Genomic DNA, 25,543 nt, shown 5'->3' with positions numbered 1-25,543 from the left:
GGGAATCAATTTAATACAATGGAGCAGAGTTCATTTGAGTGGAATCCAGGACTGTGTGGTGATCCATTGCCAAAGAAATGTGGAAATTCAAAGGTTTTTCCACCTCCATCTTCTATTTTTGTAGAAGACAACAATGATTTGGGATCTTCTATTGAATTAGATTGGAAATTTATGTTGGCAGGATTAATAAGTGGTCTGGTTGTTGGATTGGTTCTTGGTGACTTTGTTACCAAGAAGAGGCAGACATGGACATGGTTGGTTAAGAATTTTGGAAAATGGGTACCAATAAGGAAAGGGAGACAATGAGACAAAAAATTTGACCTGTTTTCTCTTGCTTGTATATTTTTAGCTTCTTCTTCTTTCCCTTTTTTTTTTTTTTAAAAAAAATTTTTTTTTTCTTCCTTCTAAATGTGTATTAGTTTATGTATCGCTGGTGTGCCATTTTTTTTTTTTTTCTTTTATGAAGATAAAAATGGAAATGGACTATAATATAGTTTTTTCTGTTGAACGGAAAACAGGTTGTAGTAGTTTGAAGTGATGAAATGCATTATGCTTTTAGATAAATACAACCCTTTAGTATTTTATTTGAGCCACTGCGGTTTTGTGTTTATACAGAGAAAGATTACCAAATGAATGCATGCACTTAGAAATTTACCGTAAAGACATGGGGCTGAGTGCAGCCAAAATCATGAACAAAATGGTTCTACATGGAGAAAATGGTTTCAGTTGAATTAAATAAAATAATCTCTGTCATTCTCTTTCTCTGGTTAGCATGATCTCATATAGTATGGCACTCTGCATTGTTTTGCCTTTTCCTTGATAGAGCATATTATCATGCTAAATGCATAGGGAATTGGTTTTTATAACTTAAGGGTTATATGGTGGTCATAGAACTGAGATTGGTGACAGTTTTTTTAATTCTCAGTCTACTTCCTCTGACCATCACAATTAATTAGCTGTTGAACCTACGACAAAGTGATTTAAATATACTCTGGTAAATTTAACTTCAAAAGAAAAAGGTTCAAATGCTTCAATATGAGAGCAGTACGATGATCTTTTTCACACAACTCTGAGAGAATTTAGTTTCAACTAAGCCGTTTTATCACTATTACGTTAAACATTACTGGATAGAGAGAAGTCACGAGTAACATTTAGTTGGTTTAACAGCAAGAGATATATAACTGAGGATGAGTAATTGTTGCTCTAAGTGCCTCTAGTTTTGATTGGTTGAAGATGTGAACGTAACTGGACCAAGATGATGGCTATTCACAGAAAGGCTCGGCACATCTGGCTTCGAATAATAATATCCAATCACATCAAACTCAAACTTGGCCTTGGCGAGATTTTGTTCAGGAAGAGATGAAGATTAGTGACAAAAAAGTCAATGTTATAAGGTACCCAAATTCCTCCAAAAATTCTTATGAATTAATTATGATGGGTGAACCTTTTTTTATTTTTCATTTTAATTAAACATATATTGGATGGGAATAAATGAAATAACAAATAATGTATCGCGTCTTTGATCAATTCACAAGGATAACCAAGTCAGAGAAAATTTTTCAGAAATCGACACTCGAAGAAATGAATTAATTAAAAGAGAGGAATAAACTCTCATACAAGTCGCTAACGTAGAGATGGACATGAACCAATGAATGGAAACGAAATATTAATCCATCGAGTGTTCATCATTCAATACGGATTGGAGACTACATTTGGGCAGTCTAATTATGTTAATGCATACCACTTGCTAACGGAAAGGGAGAGCAGCGTTATTTTCCCATACTTTTATTTTTGTTGACTTTGATTAGTTCATCTTCTGCTTTATGTCCAAAGGCAATTGAATGTGATTTGGATTTTCAACTGATTTTTTAAAAGCTTTAGCTACTGAATGTTAAGGACCTGGAATACATTGCATTTTATGCCCCATCCAACCGCATGCAGAATATATATATATATATATATATATATATATATATATATATATCCAGCGTTGATTAGATGTGGTCATGGCCGTTTACTGTTTTGTTATTTAATTTCGTTAATTCATTTATTTAGGTGCAATTCATTAACGTGTTCAGTTTTTTATTTTTGATTTTGATTTTTTTTTCTTTTTTTAGTTTGCTTATTGTAAGCACTAGTTAATAGTAAAGTTTGTTATATTTATCAATTAATTATAAATGTGAAGGAAAAAAATAAAAACTAAAACTAAACACAATTTTAAGTTGTATTTTTCTGTTTCATTTTTCAGTACTAATTAGCATATAATATTTGCCCTAATCTCACCAGTCACGCTGCTACAGAATTTAGCTGTCTTCTCTGTAAAAAACTTTGTAATTAATGTTAGCTAAGCTGCGACTACCACCATAGAATTTTCCACAAGTAATCGCCTTGTATAGTTTAAAATATACGTATCTATAAAAAAATAAAGAATTGAGCTATCTCCTAGACACGAATAAATGGCATCCACATGCTTTCATGTTAATTTAATTAGCAATCCACAGAAGATGAGAGATTATTTAATACACCTTGTGTATATACTCTGCTTTTTATATAGGTGAATCCTATCATATGGGATTCACATTTTATATGAAAAGGAGGGTGTACATGGTGTATGGAATAATTTTTATTTTATTTTTTATGGCTTCGTTTTTTTATATTAGATTTTTACTTTTTCTTTTTTTTTTTTTTACTTTTTTTTTTTTTTTTGATAAGAACATACGAATTTATTAATCAAGAGACCAGATTACAAATGTCAGCCTGAAGGATTTTACTTAGCCATGGGTGGCCAGCCTTAAGCCATCACTCATAAACAGATAATTAAGTAATAGCATAATTAGCTAAACAATGCGCTACAGCATTAGTCTCCTGTAGTTGAATAAACACACCAGATTCCCATCCAAAGAAAGCAAAGCTTTAATATCTTCCACCAGAAAGCAGAAAGGATTCAAAAGATCTCCACTATATTCTGAGTTGACAAGACGAACCAGTAAGACAGTCAGATACAATTTCAGCATATTTAACGCTTGCTTCCGTATAAAAAATTAAAGTAAAGTTTGTCCACTACATTCAGTACTGATCAGTATATAATATTTGCCCTAATCTCGCCAGTTACGCTGCTGCAGCATTTAGCTGTCTTCTTTGTAAACAAATTTGTAATTAATGCTAGCTAAGCTGCGATCTACCAACATAGAATTTTTCACAAGTAATCGCCTTGTATAGTTTAAATATACATATCTATAAAAAATAAAGAATTGATCTATCTCCTAGACATAAATAAATGGCATCCACATACTTTCATGTTAATTTTATTGGCAATCCATAAACGATGAGAGATTATTTAATACACTTTATATATATTTTCTTTTTCATATAGCGTGTGAATCCTATCGTATGGAGATCACTACATAGTATATGGAATAATTTTTTCTATTTTTTTATGGTTTTATTTTTTTATATTAGATTTTTACTTTACTTTAAAAATTAAATAAATAAATTATTAGTATGACACGACCGATAGTTAGACCTTGTAAATTTTCTCTTTCTGATAGTTTTATCTCATGTACCTTCTTGTAAAAATTTTCAATGCTTAGGAACTATGTTTACCTTCTTGTCAAAAATTTTCAATGCTTAGGAACTGTTTATTAATCAAAGCTAGCTAGTTAGTTACTTGAAGTTTTTTTTTTTTTTTTAATAAATTTTCGATAAGGGAATTAAAAGTATATTTCAAAATTTCTTACATATAATATATATATATATATATATATATATATATATATATATATATATATATATATATAACTCACAAGAGCATAGAAACTTTTTCATTTTCCTTTGTTTTTTTTTTTTCTTTTTTTTTTTCTTTTGAGAAGGACATGGAAACTTAAGTCATGTGTATATGTATAATTTTCACTTTTTTTTTTTTTGAGAAGAACGTAGAAACTTAAGTCATGTGTATATGTATTATTTTCACTTTAAAAACTGCTGTAATCCAATCTATTAAGATTCGCGTCTTCATGTGCTTCTATCAACACTTTTTTTTCCTGTATTTCGGAGATTCACACTAAAGAGAGCTACTATGTACAATTACTGTCCGAATAGCATCTGAGTAATGTTTGTACAATTTAATGTCAGAATAGCATCTGAATAAGGTTTGTTTTAAATAAACATTTGAATGAGATGTGTTTTTAATTTTTATCAATATTTCTGATGAGTAAATGTATATTACTTTTTCATCAAAAGTGTACTGTTCCTTTTTCCCAGTGTTTATTAATAAAGTTCCATTGAAACCAAAAGGAATAAAATAACCATCCAAAAGCAGGAGATAAAATAAATAAATAAATAAAAAATGCTTGAAAAAAACAATTTAGTTATATGCATTAATTTCTTGTCCTCTAAGAAACAGACCAGCAAGTTTAAATGTCTTCATCCCCAAGATCAAAATACGTGTATTGGTTTATTCAGTATTATTTCAAACTCTTCTTGTTTTTTTACTTTTTTTTTTTTTTTTGGCCTATAAGAAGTATATAGATATATATATATATATATATATATATATCTAACTTTTCTTATCATATAATGTTTATACCAAAAAAGAAAAAAAAAAGATATTTGTACATTAAATCGATGGTATTTATTAGTAAATCCAATTAAACCAAAATTAAAAATTGAAGCCCAAGCCCAATGGGTGTAAAATTTAGGGTTTTTTCGAAAAGTAGCCATCCCGTAAATGGTTTTTTGATGAATAGCAAATTTTTTTTTTTTTTTTTAAAATACTAGCCACCTTTTAGGACATCCGGACTAAAATACCCTTTATTACTATTTTTTTTTTTTTAATCTTTTTTCCCTACCAAAACACTTATTTTCTCTGCTTTCCCTTTCCCTTTTCTTTTTAAAACACAGCAAGGCCTTCGAACACACTAGGGCTTTACCTTTCCCGTTCGAAACACATCATTCAAACACAGCTAGGGCTTTCCTTTCCCTTTTGAAATAGACCATTTGACCCTACTCACAATTCCTTTCCTCCTATCCATTATTAAGGTTGAAGAAGCAACCTCTGCTTTCACAATTCCAAACTATGAAGCTGAGGACCCAAAAATCTTCCTCCTTTTCCATTGTTGATGCTGCACAGTCCAACTTCTTCAAAGGTTAGTTTCGCTCCCTTTTTCTTTTAGCCTTTCCCTTTCGAAACACACCATTCGACTCTACTCACAGTTCCTTTCTTCCGATTTGTTATTGACATTGAAGAAGCAACCTCTGCTTTCACAAGTCCAAACTAGGAAGCTCAGGACCCAGAAATCTTCCTCCTTTCCCGTTGTTTATGCTATACAGTCCAACTTCTTCAAAGGTTAGTTTCGCTCTCTTATTATTATTATTATTTTTTTTTTTTTTACCTTCACTTTAACATCTCAACCTATTCCCTGTAAAAACTTTCAATTTAATTCCGCTTCTCAACTGGGTTTTTGTTTTCCTTATTATTCCCTCTTCATTTTTATACATTATGTACCAAAAAAGTGGTTTTTTTTTTTTGGTCGATTTTTTTTTTTTTTGGGGTTTTATAGGTTTGATAAGGAAAAAAGTTTTCTACATATAATAGATAAATAGACGTTGATGTCTATGCCTGATAAGGAGATCTCCAGCATCGGCATTAGTGGTGGTGGTGGTGAAGGTGGTGGTGGGTGTGGAGGTGATGATGGTTATGAAGACGACGATGAGAGTGGTTGTGTTTGTGTCTGATATGGTTTTGAGGGCATTTTGTTTTGGATAACATGCCTAAATATTTGATGTTGACTGTTTCATTTTATTGTGTAAGTTGGTGCCAATTACTCTCTCTAGTCTAGCCCAAATGGTGATGATTTGAGGAAGGGAATTCATCAATGCTACACATATATATCTAGGAAGTAGTGTGAAATTGAAATGGTTAGGGTGTTCTATAAGCATTTGGCATGTTCTTTTCCAAGTACCTGAATAAGTTTTTAGATGTGCAACTCATCATTTATAGTTGAAGCGTATAGGTGAAGAAATCATTCTTTTACTCTCTACAGGCCCTTAGCAGATACCATAACTTAATTTTAAAAGCTTGATATGCATAATATTATTCTTGGTCCATGGATTTCTTTATTTCTAGTTCCAGGAAACCTTTTCTTGATTTTTGTGGGAGACAAAGCAAACACCTGTAGCTATTAATGAGATATTTTCTTGAGAATGAGAAGATTTTGATTGCTAAAATCACCATAAGAGTATCTTATAGAAAATTATTTCTGCTTGCTTAAGCATGTAAACTTTCTGGTTTAACAATGCAAGGAAGATCTAGTTGTTTACTGATTTTTTGAATAGCCTCTTACTGTGTATCTGCAATTATAATATGCATGTCTTTTATAAACTTAAGAGGCTATGCAAACAGGATGTCATTTAGAAATTAACCTCTTTATGTTTCTGTGGCTTAAATTCAGATGTAGTTTAAAAATACATGTGTAGAAAAAAGATGTTACATAAGTTGCAAATATGGTTTTTGTTCCTAGAAAACTGTTTGTATATGGGATTGTTGATCCTGTAATTCTAATTGGTTTTTCTGAATTAGTAACCTGTTCTAATTCAATTCGTGAATTGTAGGTGTATTATATCATTGAAATTGCTTGTCATTGTTGTGGCCAATACCTTTGGGTTCTAGCCTACACATTTCCTTCTCTACTTTTCTAAGATTCATTGAGCATAAGTTGAAAAACATATAACTTGTTGGATTTCATTTTCACATATGCATTTTTTCAACTGGAAATATGTATGAATTGTGTATTACATTTATTTTTCTACCCCTATTGATCTTATATAGAGGTTGTTGTAATTTGTCTTCAGGTGCTAGAATTTCCCTTTCATCTTTAGTAGTTGTCGAAGGAAAGATTTGTTGGGATCCTTACTAATATTGATTTTCTATATTTTTCAGCATTGGAGGAGCAAGTGATGGAATGAGCAAAAAATTGAAGCACAAAAGTTGTCATCGTTAGAGTTACAAGTGTTTGCTGAGAAAATTACACACACACTTACAGAGATAAAGAAAGAGATATATATATATATATATATATAAATAGATAGAAAAGCATTGGTCGCTTTAATGTAACGAACTAATCTGATAACCTTTATTTGTGCTGTATTGAATGGTTTTTCAGAATCGTTGATAATTTCCATGATGGATTATTTTAGAGATGATAAGTCATCTCTTTATAAATTGCTCAATTTTGAACCTTTGTCATTATGAGCTATGCTTATAATATTGTGTTATTTGGTGTGACGGAAATGTTTGTGTTGCATGGTTAGAATGTGAAATGTGAAATTAAAACTATTATGAAGTTGTGTTTTTGTTTGAATTTAATGGGAGGTTTGAATGTGAAACCATAATATATGTGTTAGAACTATAGGTTATCCTTAGGAAGCAATGTCACATGCCCATGGTTGGTTTGTTTTCTAATGTATAATGTACACTAATATATAGAAGATATTGTAGCTTTTAAATCCACATATGCGCTGGTTCGAAAAGATTCTTTAGCCATTTTCATTATATTTTTGCATAAATCCCGTTAGGTGTATGTCATTTAGGTTCTGGAAAATTTTCCACCTACAGGAAAAAATTTCCTCCAGGCGGAAAACTTTTTCCTCCAGGCTTTTCTCGTGTCTGAAAAAATGTTTCCTCCATATGTTATGCTTTGTTGTATTTGATTTGCAGATAAATGGATTCAGATTACCAACAAAGGTTTTGGGACTCGGAGATATCGAGGGCAAAGGTTAATTGTAGATCGAACTTCTGGAAAGCTGTGTCGGATATTAAGTTCAAGCTAACTCCAGCCCAAATAAAGAAGTTCGAGGATAGCTGTTTTGGCCACTTTTTGAAGGTCAACGAGATACAATTTAGTGGCCACATCGTCAACAGCATGCTGTATAGGCAATGTGTTTACGACGACAAGGATTCTATGGTATTCAATTTTGGAGGGCGTGGTGCTAGATTTACGCAGAGAGACTTCACCATAATTACAGGTCTACGGTTTGGTTACAAACCCAATAGGCGAGTTAACATCTCTACTCGTATTAGTGACACGTATTTTGGCGGAAAGCGAAAGGTCACTAACTCAGAGATAACCGAAACTTTCATGACCGCACAGTGTCAAGACGATGATGAAGCCGACGATAATAGATTGAAGTTGGCTTTATTCTATTTCCTAGAGACGGTTCTTCTAGGCAAAGAAAGCATGGCCACCGCACCCCATAATCACTTGGAGATGGTGGACGATTTAGAGTACTTCAATAACTATCCATGGGGTACTTTATCATATACCACCACCACTAGATCGTTGAAGAGTGGTTTTGAGCATAGAGAGTCCATGGCTTTAAACAAGTCAAAGAGTTATAGTCTTTATGGGTTTCCTTTGGCTTTCATGGTAAGTTTGTTACACTATTATTTAAAGTTTGTTACACTTGTATTTATAGTGTGTATTTCTTTACTTATTCATTATTAATTAATTGTTTGATAGATTTGGGGTTTTGAGACAATTCCTTCGTTAGGTCAAGCATTTGGAAAGAAGTTGCTGGACATGGCATTCCCTCGAATTCTTAATTGGCATATTTCACAAGTGCCAAGATTTGAGAAGGCCATTGAACTCTTCGATCATCATGATGTAAGTATATGAGTTCTTCCACTTATATGTACAAATATATATATATATATACATTCCAACATAGTAATATTATTTATAGACTTTTGCAGTATTTGTAGTAATATTAGTATTACTTAATAATCACTTGATGATAATCCCTTTTGTCTTTTGCAGTATCCCGTTCATGGCTTAATGAATGTAACTGAATTTGTGCGTGTATATATTGGCAAAATTGCATGGGATGTACATCATGACACTACTCCATATAGTGTTGCACCTGCTGTCCGAGACAAGCCACCACAGGGAAGTTATGGTGAAAAAGATGAAGGTCTTCCACTTACAAGTAGTGGAAGAAGTAAGAAATGAAAACAAGCGTCTGTGGAAAGTAAAGGTAAAGGAGGGAGGCGGCGAATGGGAGATAAGCCGACAGACTAGCCTTCATCATCGACTGCAGGAGTTGCGGCTCATGTTCGTGTTAAACCATCGACTCCATCCTAACCTCCAACGACTCCATCCCATGATGAGGTTTGAATAAATTGTATGAATGTTTATCTTTTTTATTATTGCAAGTACTAATCATTATTGTTTCTTTTAGGTACCTTTGAGAGAAAGATTAACTATCCTTGAAGGTGAAGTGGCTAATGTACGGCAAGACGTTAAGGATTTAAGAATTGTCATGCTTAGAGGGTTTGCAAGTTTGGAGACCAAGCTTGATAAGTTAATGAAGCACCAAAGAGTGGGAGTTGGTGCTGATGGGTTGGGAGATGGGATGGAAGTGGACATTGAAGGAGATGAAAATAAAGAAGAGTTTGGTCCCGATGCGACCCCCGTTGATAAACAGTCATGTCCATCCATTGTAGACGATGTTGGACCAAGTGTTACGATTATCGAGAAAGTGTCTCCATCAAAATTTCCAGCCGGCAGACGTGCAAGAACGGTAGTAGCTGCTAAGCAAAGTATAGATATTGGGAGGCGGGATCGGAAGGCGGCAGCATCTATTACAACTCCTTACAGTGTTGGAGGCTTGCGGAAAAAACTACAGCGCACTTTACCCGGTGCATCTTCTACTTTGATGTTTGACCCATACAAACCAGTACCCACGCGACTTATAAAAAATTTTGACCAATTTATGAAGTCCGGTTGGGCAACAAAGGTTGATATGGACATTTTGTCTGCCGGTAAAGACTTTTTCCAGTTGCTTATAACCAGTGAGAAGTGGCTAAATCACGATGTAAGTATTTTTCGATCAAGATTTTTATTTTATAATTTGATAAATTCCATAGATAGTTGTTCAACTGCATGGATGTAATTTAAAATTAACTCGTCTTTCAATGCAACATATGAAAGTCCTGCCTTACTTATTTCATGTACGTGCCAATCGATTCCCTGATGTTTTTTTATCCTAGTTTTGAGGTGATAGATGGAGGATTTTGGGTAAGTAAAGACATATTAAAGGCCAGATGTCCTATATGTGGCTATTGTGATTTTGGGTAACTAATAATTTATTTTGTTGTAGGTATACATTGAGCAGTATTATGGAAAGTTCCTCGCCAATCCATCTAAGTTCCAATTCTCATATGCAATGCAAGAATATGTATTGGGGATACGAATGAAGGAGTTGAAGCCATTGAAATGCGTAAATCATGTACAATATACATGTCCAAATTGTGTAATGTTAACTATTCATTTATTCATATCCCTTCCTTTATTTGTTGTGCTAACTGAAATCCTGTAATGTATTGACAGTTATTGATTCCACTAAACAAGCGCAACATACATTGGCTGGTAGGGCACGTGGACTTGAAAGAGCGTCGTATGACTGTATATGACTCAGATAAGGCTGGCAACCGAAACAGGGGAGAAATTTATTTCCAGAAATTATGCATTATGTTACCTTATTTACTGTGGTCTACATCCTTTTATGAGCAGCGGCCGGATCTTGTAGACTCCATTGATGAGTTTACATGTGAATTAGCACAAAATTTGCCTCAGCAGAGTAACGGGTAAAGCCCCTTAATACGTACATGTTTGGTGAATAAATATTAACTATTGAATATGGTTCTAATAATACTAATATATGTTATACTAATTGTTTTTTTGTAGTGGTCACTATGGCATGTTTACACTCAAGACCATCAAGTTTTTACATGCTAGATTATCAGTGACATTCACACAAGATGACATGGAGTTCTTTTGGAGGAAGTATGCATATGAGGCTTACAACAAAGAACTAAGCATATGAGCTGGGTGGTGATGCATTTTTCTTTCCTTTTGTCATGTTTATAGATGCATATTCTTTATTATATTAGACTTTTAATTGTAAAGATAACGGTGGCTTATAATGTTCATTTAACAAAGATAACGATGTGTTATTGATGTAAGGATAACTAATTGACCTTATAGAAAATGTGCCATGTTTATTTATTAGAATTCCATTATGCACAAACGTCTTACGAGCTCAATTGCAAATTCTAAAAAATTTTGCCGCTTGTCGAAAAATATTTCCTCTATACGAAAAACTTTTCCTCCTGGAGGAAAAAATTTTCTCCAGTCGGAAATCCCATATGGAGATCAATTGAAGCCTCTGGATAATTTTCCGCCAAATGGAAAATTTTTCCTCCAAACGGAAATCGTTTTCCTCCTGTTGGAAAAAATTTCCTTCAAGTGGAAATCGTTGAATAATTTTTACTCCTATCAGAAACTAATTTCCTCCACTTGGAAAATCAATTTCTAATAGATTATTTAAGTTAATAGTGGGGTAAAAAAATTGAGAGTAGAGACAAATATTATATAAGATGAAGATGGAATTAACAAAAAATGTATTGACATTTAAAATTAATAACCATTTTAAAGAAAAGAAAAAATGATATATATTTGTTTTTCTTTTCAAAATCATTTGGATATTTCATAAAATGAGATGTAAACTAAAGATTTAAAATCAACTCCAGAAAGCCTCTTTTCATTTAGGATTAAATTAAAAATAAAAATTGCTAATAAATCTTCCACCGTGGAGTAGAAAATATAATATCCAAGATATGAAATAATTATCAAAACATATTAAACCATAACACTAAATTAAAACTTTCTAATTCGAAGCATAAGACAATGGATTCATACATCTCTGCCTATAATGTCCAATACCACCGCATCCACTACATCTACGTCCAATAACATATTCACCTTCGGATGGTATGCGTTGCATCCTCGGCCTACTGGCTCGCCTACGTATCCATCTTGGCGGAAGAACAATACGACTTACCACATCATCCGGGGCATGCCACTATTTTTCATCTAACACAGGGTAAATGGACTCAGCATAAGTTGCACGATATGCATCCGCAGTGTAGTAATGAGAACACATGCCATAAGAAGCAATTTTGCGATCTCTGTAAGCGGCAATACAATGATCACAAGGATATTGATCAAGATCGAAGACTTTGCATGAGCATGTTTTTTATTGGAGATTAACTGTACCCCTCAACTCCCACCTTCCACAAGAAATTTATGCATATTAATGGCTTTCACACGTAGTCCTATGGACTCCAAATTTCATAGTTTGAGTTGCTCTTCCATATGGTCAATCACAAGCTTCGTCAATTTTGCACCTGCAGTACGTCGCTCATAAAACTACCTTTGCAATAAATCCCGTATGTGCTCAATTAATGCTATTATTGGCATCTCTCTAGTATCTAGCAAAATACCATTCAAGTTTTCTGCAATATTGGTGGTCATGATAGTATACCTTCTACATGGAGAAAGAGAACGTGCCCACCTTGTAGGGTCACATGATCGAATGTACTGGGCAGCCCTACTGTTTTTTGCCTCAATTTGCCTCATATAAAACTAAAAATCTTCAACCAAATATGCACTAGCTGCAAGCATGAAACATTGTATTATTGTTTCATCTTTCACATGTCCATTTGCTTTAATATTTATGCTTATATGGTACGTGCACAACGCATGATATACATTGGAAAAAACTTTGCGTAATGCCCTTTCAATAGTGGGGTGTCTATCACTCACAAACACCAAATCTGGAAAATCTCTGATGGCATCCTTGAGGTTTTGGAAAAACTATCTATATGCTTGCTCGTTCTCTTCATCTCCAACGCGAAAGTCAAAGGATATATTTGCTTATTGCCATCCATGCCCGATGCAATATACATGTATCCTTTGTATTTTCCTTTCAATGTAGTTGCATCAACAGCTAACACGGGTCTTATGTGGGATTTAAATCCCCTAATGCTTGCTCCAATCGCCATAAAGAAATAAACAAAATTGTTATTATCATCTGTTTTGATACGTGTAAAAGTCTCAGGATTCTTCGACACTAACTCATAACAGTAGGCAGGCAATTTAGCAAAATTCTCCTCTGGAGTTCCCCTAACACTGTTAAGTGCATACTCTTTACCTCTCCATGCTTTGTTGTAGTTTATATTCACCCCATATTTCTGCAAAAAATCATGTTGAATATCTTTGGGTTTGTAAACACGTGCAATACCTTCATATTTAGATTTGATATATTGCCCGATAACCTGGCTACTGGCCTGTTTATGTTCTCGATGCATGATATCTAACGAGCAACTGTGTACATTATCAAAAATTCTCACAACAAATATTTCTCCATTTTTAAATGTGGTTGCATGTAGTTGCCATTTACAAGTATTTTCCAAGCATACAACCTCATACCGTTGTGTAGTTGACCGTATCACCTTGAACTCCTTATTTTCTCGCATGCAATAGATACTCAGTTTATTCTGTAAGTCACGTTTGTTGCAAAATAATTGTCCAACTACTATGCTCTCACAGCCAGTGAACTTTGACGAAAATATGGCCATAGAACCACTTATGTTGCTCGATGGTATGTGGTCACTTGTAGCACAATGAACCCTAACATCATCAACTCCTTCATTGTTCATTTCAGGATGTATATCATTATTATTGTCCGGCAACTCATGATCAAAATCTACATCATTATGATCAACATCATCCCCTACTGCATTGTAATTCTCATCATGATCAATATTATGTAACTGCTCATATTGTCCAACTATTATGCTCTCACAGCCAGTGAACTTTGACGAAAATATGGCCATAGAACCACTTATGTTGCTCGATGGTATGTGGTCACTTGTAGCACGATGAACCCTAACATCATCAACTCCTTCATTGTTCATTTCAGGATGCATATCATTATCATTGTCCGGCAACTCATGATCAAAATCTATATCATTATGGTCAACATCATCCCCTGCTGCATTGTAATTCTCATCATGATCAATATTATGTAACTGCTCATACTCCTCATCGTTGGGAAACCGTTCAGCATAGTTAACTCCTTCGTGGATGTTAAATGATGTCCAAGCCCCACGAACATCAACTTGATCTCTAAACTGAGTTTCTTGAATCATAATTTCCTGAGATGTAGCCTGAATAGGTTCAATACCGGAAACTTGTGGTAGACGAACGCCAATTGGAGGATAAGAAAAAGAATAAAGATTAATCCCATTATCCGAAGCAAAAGATGTTTGATGAACATTTCTACATACATGTTTAACTTTCAAAATCACCTCAACATACATTGGAGGCCGCATCATTGTCATCCCTCCATTCCTCACTTCTTGAATAAAGCATTTCACATCCCTATCACAGCGTATTTTTGTAGGATCCAACTTTTCTACACATCGTCCATATATCCATTTTAGCTTTAGCAAATATTCATTTTGATCTATCTCAAGAGAATTGAAAATCTCATCCTCTAACTTTGATTTTGTGCATCTCTTGTCGATGGAAACCATTTTATTTTTACCATTTCGATATTCCCAATTACCACCATCATTTTGTACCAATGTTCCATTGTATAAAACCGCAATTACAATATCATCATCTTCCATTTTACTACAAAATTAAATGAATAACGTTAAACTAAATCAATAAATATATAAAAATTTGAATAATACTAAACAAACATATTAACTGTATTAAAAAAGTTGATTCCGTTTTTTTTTCCCCTCCAATTATAGCTTTTTTCTACTGGTAGAAACCTGGCGGAAAACTAGCGGAAAATTGATGGAAAATTAGCGGAAAACTTGCGAAAATTAGCGGAAGTTCATCTTTTTCGCCAGATTTTCTCCGTTTTTACTGTTTTTCGTAATTTTTCAGTTTTACACAAATTTTTCCCCATTTTTAAACCATATGCCACCTAAATATCTTTAAACTCACACATAACAGCTCATAAATTAATTTCTTGTATACCCATATTAAATAAAAAGCTTAAAAATTTTAAAACTAACAAAAAATACAAGAAAAAAGATAAAGAGAAAAAACACATATTTCTTTAGTTTTATTTAATAAGAAAAAAAATAAAATTTTTACCTGAGTTTAGTTTCAGATATGAAAAAATACAAGAAAATAAAAATGAGAGGAAATAAAATACAAAGAATGGCCTATTAGAGATATACCTGGCAATTCGTGTTGGTGGGTCGTGTTCGTGTCAATCCGTTTAATAATCGTGTTAAAAATGCCTAACCCGAACACGACCCATTTATTAATCGTGTCAGGTACCTAAAACACTAACCCGACCTGTTTATAAACAGGTCAACAAGACACGACCCGTTTAACACGATTATTTTAACGGGTCGTGTTGACCTATTAACCCGTTAACGTGAAATTGACCTATTAACCCGAAAACTAACCTATTAACCCGTTAACCCGAAAATTAACCTATTAACCTGAAAAATTTTTTTATTTTTTTTTATTTTTATGTTTTTGTTTTATTAAAGATGTATTTTTTGTTTTTAAAAAATTAGTAATAGAAAATTATTTTTATAAAATTTTTAATTTATAAAATTTTTTAGTTATTAAATATTATATTAGTGATAAAATATTAATTTAAAATTAAATTTAAATGGGTTGTAATAGGTATATAATCGTGTCGGGTTGAAACTGACACGTTTAATAAATGGATTATAACGGGTCAATTTCGAGTTAAACAGGTCAACCTGAAAATGACACGGTTAATAATCGTGTTAAACAGGTTGATCCGATTATGATTCAAACTCATTTATAATAAACCCAAACCCATTTATTCCATGTCGTTTTCGAATCGTATCGCTGTGTCATGATCCAAATTGCCAAATCTAGTTAAAGAAATCCTTACATGAATAGATATGTAGAAAGAAAAAGAAAAAAATAAAAAAAAAATCTATTGCGTAATTTTCAATTTTATTAAAGATATTTTTAATTTAAAATAATTAATTTTTTTTAAAAAAATTTATTATTTTTTTAAAAACCAGAATGACTGCTTTCCGAAAAAATCCTAAAATTTATGATATTTGGATTGGATGGCGACAGCGACCCGATTGGAATTGGGATGCAGGAGGAGTGTGAAGTGTTGAGATCTAATGCCAAGTCGGCAAAGGGACATTGAGACACGTGTAAAGCAAGCCATGTGGGCATGGCCTTCCCTTCAATAAGGTGGTTGGCAATCTTAGGACACGCATAGGCAGGGATAAAGAAAAGAAAAGCATATATTATTAAACAACACAAAAAGGTTTTCCTTTTTTTTTTTTTAATTCTTGTTTGAGTTTCTCTCAGCTGCAAACAATGTTATTATTCCTCGGCACACAAATTTCAGATTTCTCTTTTTATTCCCTTTTTCTTCTTTACCACCCTAAAATCCCAGCAAACAAACAGGCCACCCACCCAACTCTAATTCTCTTTATTCTCTCTGCTGCCTGATTCTCTTACTTGCCCTTTTGTTTATTTCTTTGTATCGTCCATAAATATATAAATAAAAATAAAAATAAACTAGTGCTAGCGGCTAAGACAATAGCCAAAAGCGCCGTCGTTTGAGGAAAGGGAAAATGGACATGGGTGGGGGATCGGCGTCGGGAGAGCCGCAGATTTCGATAGTGGCGCCGACCATGTTTCCTGGGTTTAGGTTTTCGCCAACTGACGAGGAGCTCATTTCTTATTACCTCAAGAAGAAGATTGAGGGTGATCATAAGTGTGTTGAGGTCATATCCGAGATTGAGATTTGGAAACACGAGCCTTGGGACTTACCAGGTTGGTTTTCCTCTTTTCGTTTCTTTTTTTTTTCTGTTTGCTAACTTATTCCCTTTCAACAAGTTACAACTGGGGTAAGCCCAAAGGAACTTCTTTTTTTTTTTCTTTTTTTCTTTTTTGTTAAATCAAGAAAAAATTTCCCTTTTTTCTCTTTTTAAATCTTGTTGTCCTAAATTTTGGTGAGCTTAATTTAGTCTTGAAGTCAATAAAAGAGTTTAGTAACATGAACCCAATTATTCCTAATCTTGGTATACTTGATGCGTTGTGTATTTATACGTCTTTGTATTAACGACGTGCTCTGGGATTTTTTAATTAGCTAGAATGAGCAAACCTTTGAAAATTATTTATAACTTATTTTTATGGACATACATATTTAAGTCATATGAAGTTGCATATTTGAATTATATATATATATATATATATATATATTTAACTTTATCACATGAAGGAATTATCACTTTTCCTACTTGGCTAAGAGGTTGAGATTCGATATTAGGCTTAAATAGTTTACACTACCATTAGATGAAGTTGCCATTTGGGCTTCTTATGGTTCTATGGTTAGACCCTCCTAGAGATCCTAGAAATTTTTTAAATATGTTGGGAGGGAAGAGAGGTTGATACCTGTACACTTAATTCTGGTTCAGTTATTTCTACAAGTTGTTCAAATATACACCTAAGTCCGTCTTTTGCAATCCTCTCTAGAAGTTAATTAGCCGTTGCTGGGTTTTAGACTTGCTTTCGTAGTGCCGGTTTACTTGTACATATTATTGTCCAGTGGCACGTCAGTCAATTATGGTTCAATACTGTCAAGTTTCTAATTCTTTTTGCTGGGTTTGGCATCTGATTAGTGCTGGTGTATTTGTGACCAGCCAAATCTGTCATTCGATCAGAGAATGAATGGTTCTTCTTTTCTCCACGTGGAAGGAAGTATCCAAATGGCTCACAAAGTAGGAGGGCAACTGAATTGGGTTATTGGAAAGCCACTGGGAAAGAACGAAACGTAAAGTCTGGTTCAAATTTTATTGGTACCAAGAGGACACTTGTTTTCCACATTGGTCGTGCCCCAAAAGGGGAAAGAACAGAATGGATTATGCATGAATACTGCATGAATGAGAAATCCCAGGTGATTTTTGTTAGTTCACTAAAGTATTCGATATTTATGCTAAGTATGTGGTATGAAGTTTTCTCTTTAGTCCCTGATTTCATTTCATGCTCGGTGCTGTTTTTATTATAACTCATTTTCATTTGTTTAAAGAGTAGGTTCAATGATGGAGGGTAGACGATGAATGGGGTTATTAGATATGAGGAACTTGAGTGTAGTAAGTCCACGTGAACAGAATATGGGAAAAGGTTATAGGCAGTTGAATCATGTAGACGTGCTATTTCTATATACCAGCATCGATATCATCTCTAGCTTGATTCAGGGATTTTTCCCGTTTCATCTTTTTATGGATAGAAACTTCAAAACTAGCCAAATGACCATCAGGGAAAGAAACAACCTAATAACCCTCCCTTTGGACAAGATCCTAGACTCGATGATCTTAAACTTGTTATCATTTATTGAATGAACATATGCTGCTAGAGCTTTGGCCCTTAATTTTTCTTCTTTTAATTTCTAATGAATTGTCACATCATTGAAAATCAAGTTGCTTGTATATTCCACAACTCTCCATTTTACCATGGAGAATTTGTTGTGCCCTGATGATCTAAATACGTTATACTCACCTTCTGAAACGTATGCTTCTTTCCTACTCCCTTGTAACTTTACATAAATATCTCTGTACTCTTTCTGTTGTTAAAGGATTCTATGGTCATTTGCCGCCTTCGAAAGAACAGTGAATTCCGTCAAAATGACACAACAAACCTGGCTTCTTCAAGTCAACAGCAGTTATCACCTAGGCAAAATAGTAACTGTGCTGTTTCCGGAGTTGGTATTGAACAAGGGGATAAGACAGTTGAGGATCATTCAAAGAAGTGTAGTAGCAGCTATGATTCATACTCTATTGAGCAAATTGATTCTGCATCTGAATCCAATCAAAAATGTACCACAGAGGTTACACAGCCTGAATCTTCTGGCCATCAGAAGGTATGTTGAGTATGACAGTGGCCATAAAAAATTTAGAAAAATGAAAAAAGTAACCATTTGGAACATCAATTGGTATTCTCGAGTACAAATTGTGGAATCTTAGAGTTGCAGATTTCAGTTAATATCTAATAATTACCTTTATCATGCCATAGTTAATGGTTTTTGAGAAATAATGTTCCGTAGACATCAGAAAATTTTGAACTGAACTTCTCCGATGTAATTCTATGTTCTGATCCATTTCTATAATAAATTGCAGGATTATGAAGAAGATTTTTATGCAGACATATTGAATGATGATATCATCAAACTCGACGAATCATCTATATCTACTACTCCCAACATGTTTCCATTAGTTGCCAACAATGCAGAGGCTGAACAAAAATGTGAACTGCCTGCTCAAGCTACTCCATCACAGACTACTCCTTTTCAAGGTACTGCAAAACGAAGACTCAGACTCGGGAAGCAAGCAGCAAAACAAGGCGGTGATCGAAGGTCATCATTGGAAACCAGCAATAATGATTACTTAATTAGGAAAATCGGTTGTTCAAATTCATTAAAACAATCTCCTAAGAGCATTTCCTCTGCTAGGGTGACAGTCAATTTTAACTTATTGTTTGTAGTTTTTGTTTTCATGACTTTAATGGTTTTGTTTTTGTCTTTGTTTGGAGGTTTTCGACATGTCAAGCGTATCACAAATAACACTTTGTAACAAGGTTTCTGTTATTGAACATTAGTATTATACCTATTCCGTTGAGATTGTTGCAAATCTAAATGCATATGTTCATATCTTTAAGATTTGGCATGCTTTCACAGAATTGCCATTAGTCATTCCAAAATATATGTCATAGTGAAGCCATTGGCCCAACAAAAATTACTTTCCAAAATATTGCATTTGATGTTAATTTTAATGTGTTATCAACGGTTTATATATATAAATATATATAAACAACTATTTTGTTCTAATATTTTTCTTGATGTCAGCAAAAAACTATGCAAACGTTAAATATATATATATATATATATATATTTTTATAAATTTATATAAACATATGTTTTGTTAGATCTGGCCTACTGTTACATAAATTTCGGTTAAATTAGTAATCAAAATTCGAAAGAATTAAAATAACAAAAAACAATAAAGTGAACTTTTTAAAAGAATAAAAATAATCCAAATAAAGCAATTATTTGGAATGGAAGAGCTGATACTGTTGAACCGAGAAACTAGGAAAAATAAACATTAAAAACCAATTTATACGCTAATATATATATATATATATATATACTAATGCTAAAATTAAGCTAATATACATTGACTAGGAAACTATAACAAAAAGAGTTTTGTTAATTGCTATTGTTAGTGACATTATCATTCTATGTGACATTTTTAATTAAAGTATTTAATTTTATTATTTTTTATTTAAAAACTTAAAAAATGAATCTTGTAATGATAACCATTTTAATACCATTTGACATGTAAGTTCACAGACGATCATTCACAAATGACTTTTCTAGCAAAAATTGTTATTTAGCCAACATGATATATTTAACGTATATATTAAAGAAGACTTGGTCTTCTCTTCATATCAGCATTCTTTCCATAAAATATTATTTGAGATCAAATATAACAATATATGTATATGGGATAAAATGTACATATTAAAGAAAGAATGAATATTAGAAAATTTTCTTAGCTTTAAAAGAATTTTATTCAGATTACTCTATCTATTCGGTTGGGGGTGTATCAATTAAGCTCATTAATTGGTTGGATTAGAATCTCCATTCCGACCTTGCTGATGTTATATCAATTTGTATGCCATGTTCATAATGGGGTAGGCTTAATAATTAGGCTATTCCAATTTATGAACCTATTCCAACTCATGTAATATTCGGCCCATATCTTATTCAACCTATGTATAGTTATTTAAGGGGTCAATAATTTCATGGTGAATAGACCTTATCAGATAAAGTATTCCAACAGATAGATAAAGTATTCCAACCAGTATTGATAAATTCGGCTTCACCACATGTATGTGATGATTAGATTGGTTTCCTTTGCATGGTAAATTATACATTCCAAATCGGGATATGATTGAAGCCTTCAATATCAAATAATTAAATTAAAGAAAAATCATCTTGCCTTGACAAAAGTAATAAAGAGGGAAAGAAAAATATTGAGTTAAAAATACTTTTCTTAATTGAATGAAATAATATCTTTATGGTTTAGTATATTAGGGTTAAAATATGTAGTTTAAACACACTTCATAAAAGCTTATCTATCAACTAGATCAAGGTATATATACAACATTTTACATTAAGCATCAACTTCACAAACACCATGCTGACTATAACGTTGGAGTATGTTTGGTCAGTGCTACATTAATATTCTAAAATTTTTCATGTTTTTTATTATTTTACAAGCAATTTTTAAGGAAAATTCTAATATTTGTATTAAAATTCATAGATCAGATTTGTGTCTAAACAATATGCTCTCTCGAGTCTCCAACTCGACCATTACCAATATTAATCTACATATGAAATTTATGTTTTCAATGTATAATTTTTAAGATTATATCTTAAGTAGCTGGATTCAATAAGTGCATAATATATACTTAATTTTATTGAAAGCCTTCAAGGTAGAAAACAATAATAATAAAATAAAAATGAAGATAATTATACACAAAAAATTTGTTTAAAATGGGAGTCTATCTCCCACTATAACATAGGCATTTCAAATTTAATATGTAATATGTTGTGAGAAATAATATTATGTAATATGTTACGTAACATATTATTTATTGTAAAACATCCACATTAAGGGGTGTATTTAATTTAAAATTTGATAGATTTAAAATGAATTATAGATTTTAAAGGATTTGAGAGATTGTTATAGAATTGTACAGACTCCATAAAGATTTTATAAGAATCCAACGAAATCTTTAGGTTTAACGCTGGATTTTATATTGATAATTTTCTTTACAAATTCACTGCTAAAATATTTTCAAATCCATTAAAATCCAAATCCTTTCAAATCCATTAAAATTCATCATTTTTTAAAATCTTTTAAAATTAATAATTTTTTGAATACCACCAGATTTTAAAAGATTTCTATAAAATTCTAATTGAATATATCTAGATTTTAATGGACTTTTATAAAATCTATCAAAATCTGAATTGAATATCATTAGACTTGTATGAATTCTTTTAAAATCTAAATTGAATACCTCTAAATTTTTAAAAAATTTTAAAATATTTCAAATTCTAAATTGAATATACCTCCTAAGATGGAGGACAGATGTCAATTGTAGCAAATTTTGTATATCTATACTTATATATATGTGTAAGAAAATAACTACTTTCGTCCAAAGAAAAAAAAAAAAAAGGAAAAAAGTAAGAAAACAATTGCTTGCTTTAGGTATATGGCCAAAATCCAGTAACTTTTTGATTAATTATAAGCATCACCACTAAGGCGTGTTTGCGGCAAAAATTTGAGTGGTGAAATGATAAAAATGAATAATAATCCAAAAAAAAAAAAAAAACACTTCAATAGAATTATCAGTTTCATTTAAACCATATATTACCATGTGCTAGCTATAATAAGAAAATCTATCATCTGGAAAAAAAACATGTAATTTGACATACGTGTTGTTCGTTTTCTACACTACTAGAATGAATTGATATATATATATATATATATATATTTCGTTGCCAAAAAAAAAAAAAAAAAAAAAAAAAAAAAAAAAAAAAAAACAGAAAAGGAGTAGGCAATGGAAAGAAATATATATTCTATGTTTAAGTACAATCAGGATTCAAAATTTCTCTACTAAGATCGAAGACAAAAGTTGCTCAACTGTTTTTCTTAGGTAGTAGTATTAATTTAGCTGATGTAGGGCATCAAAATTCTGTTATGTGCACCATATATATGAATAGAAATTAACATATGATCTTAAAGAGTATTACATATTAATCAACCAGAAAATATTAGAGTTGGTTCCTAATGAAATTAATTAGATTAGATGAGCATGTGGCCGGCGCTTCAAACCAAGTAGATTTTTCCGTCTAAAATAAATACATAAAACTAATTAAAGTATCCCACGTGATATGGGCAGTCACGTCAACTATAGTTTTGTAGCCGCCACCCATATATACACAGCATGTAGGTATGTAGCTCTACGCTGTTGGATAACAAATTGCTATACATAAAACACGTAAATATTTATTAAATTTATTTATTAAATAATGTAATGATAATTAATTAATTTTTTTTAAAAAAATTATTTATTTATATTTAAATTATATAAACATATAAAATAATCATATTTATATATATTATTTGATAAATAAGTTTAATAAATGTTTTATTATCTTAATATTATTTTTATTGTGTATTAGATTGAGCAATAATTGAGCTAATGGATAGAATATAGGGGTATTATTAGGATTTGAACTTTTTATTGATTTGTATTTTTTGTTTTTAGCCGTATCCTATGCTTTGATTGATGGTGCATATAATTAACAAATTAGATTAGATTCCGTGAGTGAATAAAAATTGTGTATTGAAAATTTCCTCCATATCTACTCCATTATTGGATCTAGCTACTTTGAAAGCTCAAATTATACTTAATACATGGCATGAATTCACTATCTTTCTCGTGGTGGGTGGCAATTACTTGAATCATACGCGGAAGTATTCATGATTTTGGACCAGTTAATTAATTATAGAAAAATGCATATAGGACAGCTACGTCTAATTAATATTGTCATAAGAAGTGGAATATGGTGAAGGAAGATGTTGCCTTGCATAGTTGCATATATGATATATATGGATATGCAATAGTGCTTATGCAAGGATGTTTTTAACTTTTCAAGTTGATAATAAATTAATTTGATTATTTTAAAAAGTTCAAAATATTGTTATATGAGCTAGATTCTATAAAATATTCACATTTTTGCTAAACTTTGTGTACGGAAAGTTAAATTTGTGCCAATGATCTATACATCATCTATCATACATCATGACCATAAGATAAATATATATTACGACACAATCAATGTTTTCTAAAATTATGAAAAGCATGATGTATATGTATTTAGGACATCAAAAATATTTTTTTCGATGAATATATTACGCGTTTTAGAATAAAAGTTTGAAGTAATTTCAGACTTATGTGGTAGCAAAAAGAAATATATTTTAAGCTTAATAAACTGTTTATTGACGAAGTCAATAATAATTGCAATTTTAATACAAGTCAAAGCGGCCCATATGAAATTTTTTGTTCTTATTTAGTTTTTATTGGGTAAGCTGATGTTCCATAAGCTATATATAAATATATATATATATATATATATATGTGTGTGTGTGTGTGTGTGTGTGTCTGTGTGTCTGTGTATTTTAGCACACAGCCTTCATGTATTGAACCGAAGACATACATCCACCATGCGAAGTTTCTCTGCATTTGTGTCGGCTGCTGCAACAAGGTATATGTATATATGTGCAGAATTTGCAGTCATAATTAATTTTTTTCTGCTCATAGGAAAAACGCAAACCCAATTTTGCCAAAAACATTAATTCATGGATATGCTGAAGCTAGGCTTGAAGGAAAGGTGGCAGTGATCACCTGTGGGGCAAGCGGCATTGGAGAGTCCACCTCAAGACTTTTCTCCAACCATGGAGCCAAAGTCGTAATCGCAGCCATTCAAGATGAGCTTGGCCATTCTGTTTGTAAACAACTCAACAATGCTATGTCATCCAATACGACTTCCTACGTCCACTGTGATGTTACAAACGAACAACACGTAGAAAATGCGGTCAACACTGCCATTTCCAAGTATGGAAAGCTCGATATTATGTTCAACAATGCAGGTATACATACATATATGTATATAATTGGTCCTGGTTACAAAATCAGTCTACTGTTTTTTTATAATATATATATATATATATATATATGACAAGTTCAAACATGTGCAGTGTTTAACTATATATAGCCCAATACTTGTTAGAAATATTGTTGTTTTTTCTAAAGTTGCACATATAGTTTCCCAAACCTCTATAGATATTGGTTCTTTCATACTACATTATTGTAGCTAATTATTTCTCTCTTCTTTTTTTAAATTTTACAACTTAATTTTGTCCAAAAACTTAAAAAAAATAAAAAAATGTGTAGGTATATTGGACGCACTCAAACCCAACATTGTTGACAACGACAAGGCGGAATTCGAGAAGGTGATTGGTGTCAATCTGGTGGGTGCATTTCTGGGGACAAAACATGCAGCTCGCGTTATGATCCCAGCTGGACAAGGCAGCATAATATCAACAGCCAGCGTTTGTACGGTGGTGGGCGGGGTTTCAACGCATGGCTACACCAGCTCTAAGCACGCCTTGGTGGGGCTCATGAAGAACACCGCAGTGGAGCTTGGACGACATGGTATTCGTGTAAACTGTGTGTCGCCGTACGGGGTTATGACTCCTTTATCAAAGCCATACTTTCAGGTGGATGAAGATGGAAATTACACTATGTATTCCAATATGAAAGGCCTTCGTTATCTTGAGGGGGTAGATTTGGCCGCCGCTGTCCTTTTCTTGGCCAGTGATGAGTCCAGATATGTCAATGGCCTTAATCTTGTGATCGATGGAGGGTTTAGTATTTTAAACAATGGTTGTTGTATTTTCAATCACTAGTACTTTCGCAAACTACTTTTTTGTCCAAAAATAAACTTGTACTTTGGATATTGGATGTCTTGGTTATGAAAA

The 25,543-nt window shown here is 32.4% G+C and overlaps 2 protein-coding genes across 2 annotated transcripts; both read left to right on the top strand.

The window, feature by feature from the left end:
* The first annotated feature begins 16,151 nt into the window (after positions 1-16,151).
* On the top strand, positions 16,152-19,546 carry LOC107409729 (NAC domain-containing protein 40). Its single transcript, XM_016017159.3, has 4 exons — positions 16,152-16,706; positions 17,576-17,829; positions 18,508-18,792; positions 19,049-19,546. The coding sequence occupies exons 1-4, from the start codon at positions 16,505-16,507 to the stop codon at positions 19,499-19,501; spliced, it is 1,194 nt and encodes a 397-aa protein (XP_015872645.1). The 5' UTR covers positions 16,152-16,504; the 3' UTR covers positions 19,502-19,546.
* Positions 19,547-24,129: 4,583 nt separating this feature from the next.
* Positions 24,130-25,543, top strand: LOC107409462 (borneol dehydrogenase, mitochondrial-like). The gene is made up of 3 exons (XM_016016902.4): positions 24,130-24,267; positions 24,381-24,652; positions 24,957-25,543. Exons 1-3 carry the CDS (start codon positions 24,227-24,229, stop codon positions 25,469-25,471), a joined length of 828 nt encoding a protein of 275 aa, XP_015872388.3. The 5' UTR covers positions 24,130-24,226; the 3' UTR covers positions 25,472-25,543.

Source organism: Ziziphus jujuba, chromosome 10, assembly GCF_031755915.1.
Source record: "Ziziphus jujuba cultivar Dongzao chromosome 10, ASM3175591v1".
In the NCBI taxonomy this organism is placed as follows: domain Eukaryota; kingdom Viridiplantae; phylum Streptophyta; class Magnoliopsida; order Rosales; family Rhamnaceae; genus Ziziphus; species Ziziphus jujuba.
Note: the sequence above shows the minus strand (reverse complement) of the source record. Positions and strands in the feature narration are given on the sequence as shown.

Bases quoted from the DNA above. Each gene is read 5' to 3' on its own strand.
- LOC107409729 (XM_016017159.3), top strand. From the start codon at position 16,505: ATGGACATGGGTGGGGGATCGGCGTCGGGAGAGCCGCAGATTTCGATA. The intron at 17,830-18,507 runs GTGATTTTTGTT...CTGTTGTTAAAG, and splicing joins GCATGAATGAGAAATCCCAG to GATTCTATGGTCATTTGCCG. The intron at 18,793-19,048 runs GTATGTTGAGTA...AATAAATTGCAG, and splicing joins AATCTTCTGGCCATCAGAAG to GATTATGAAGAAGATTTTTA.
- LOC107409462 (XM_016016902.4), top strand. From the start codon at position 24,227: ATGCGAAGTTTCTCTGCATTTGTGTCGGCTGCTGCAACAAG. The intron at 24,268-24,380 runs GTATATGTATAT...TGCTGAAGCTAG, and splicing joins GTGTCGGCTGCTGCAACAAG to GCTTGAAGGAAAGGTGGCAG. The intron at 24,653-24,956 runs GTATACATACAT...AAAAATGTGTAG, and splicing joins TATTATGTTCAACAATGCAG to GTATATTGGACGCACTCAAA.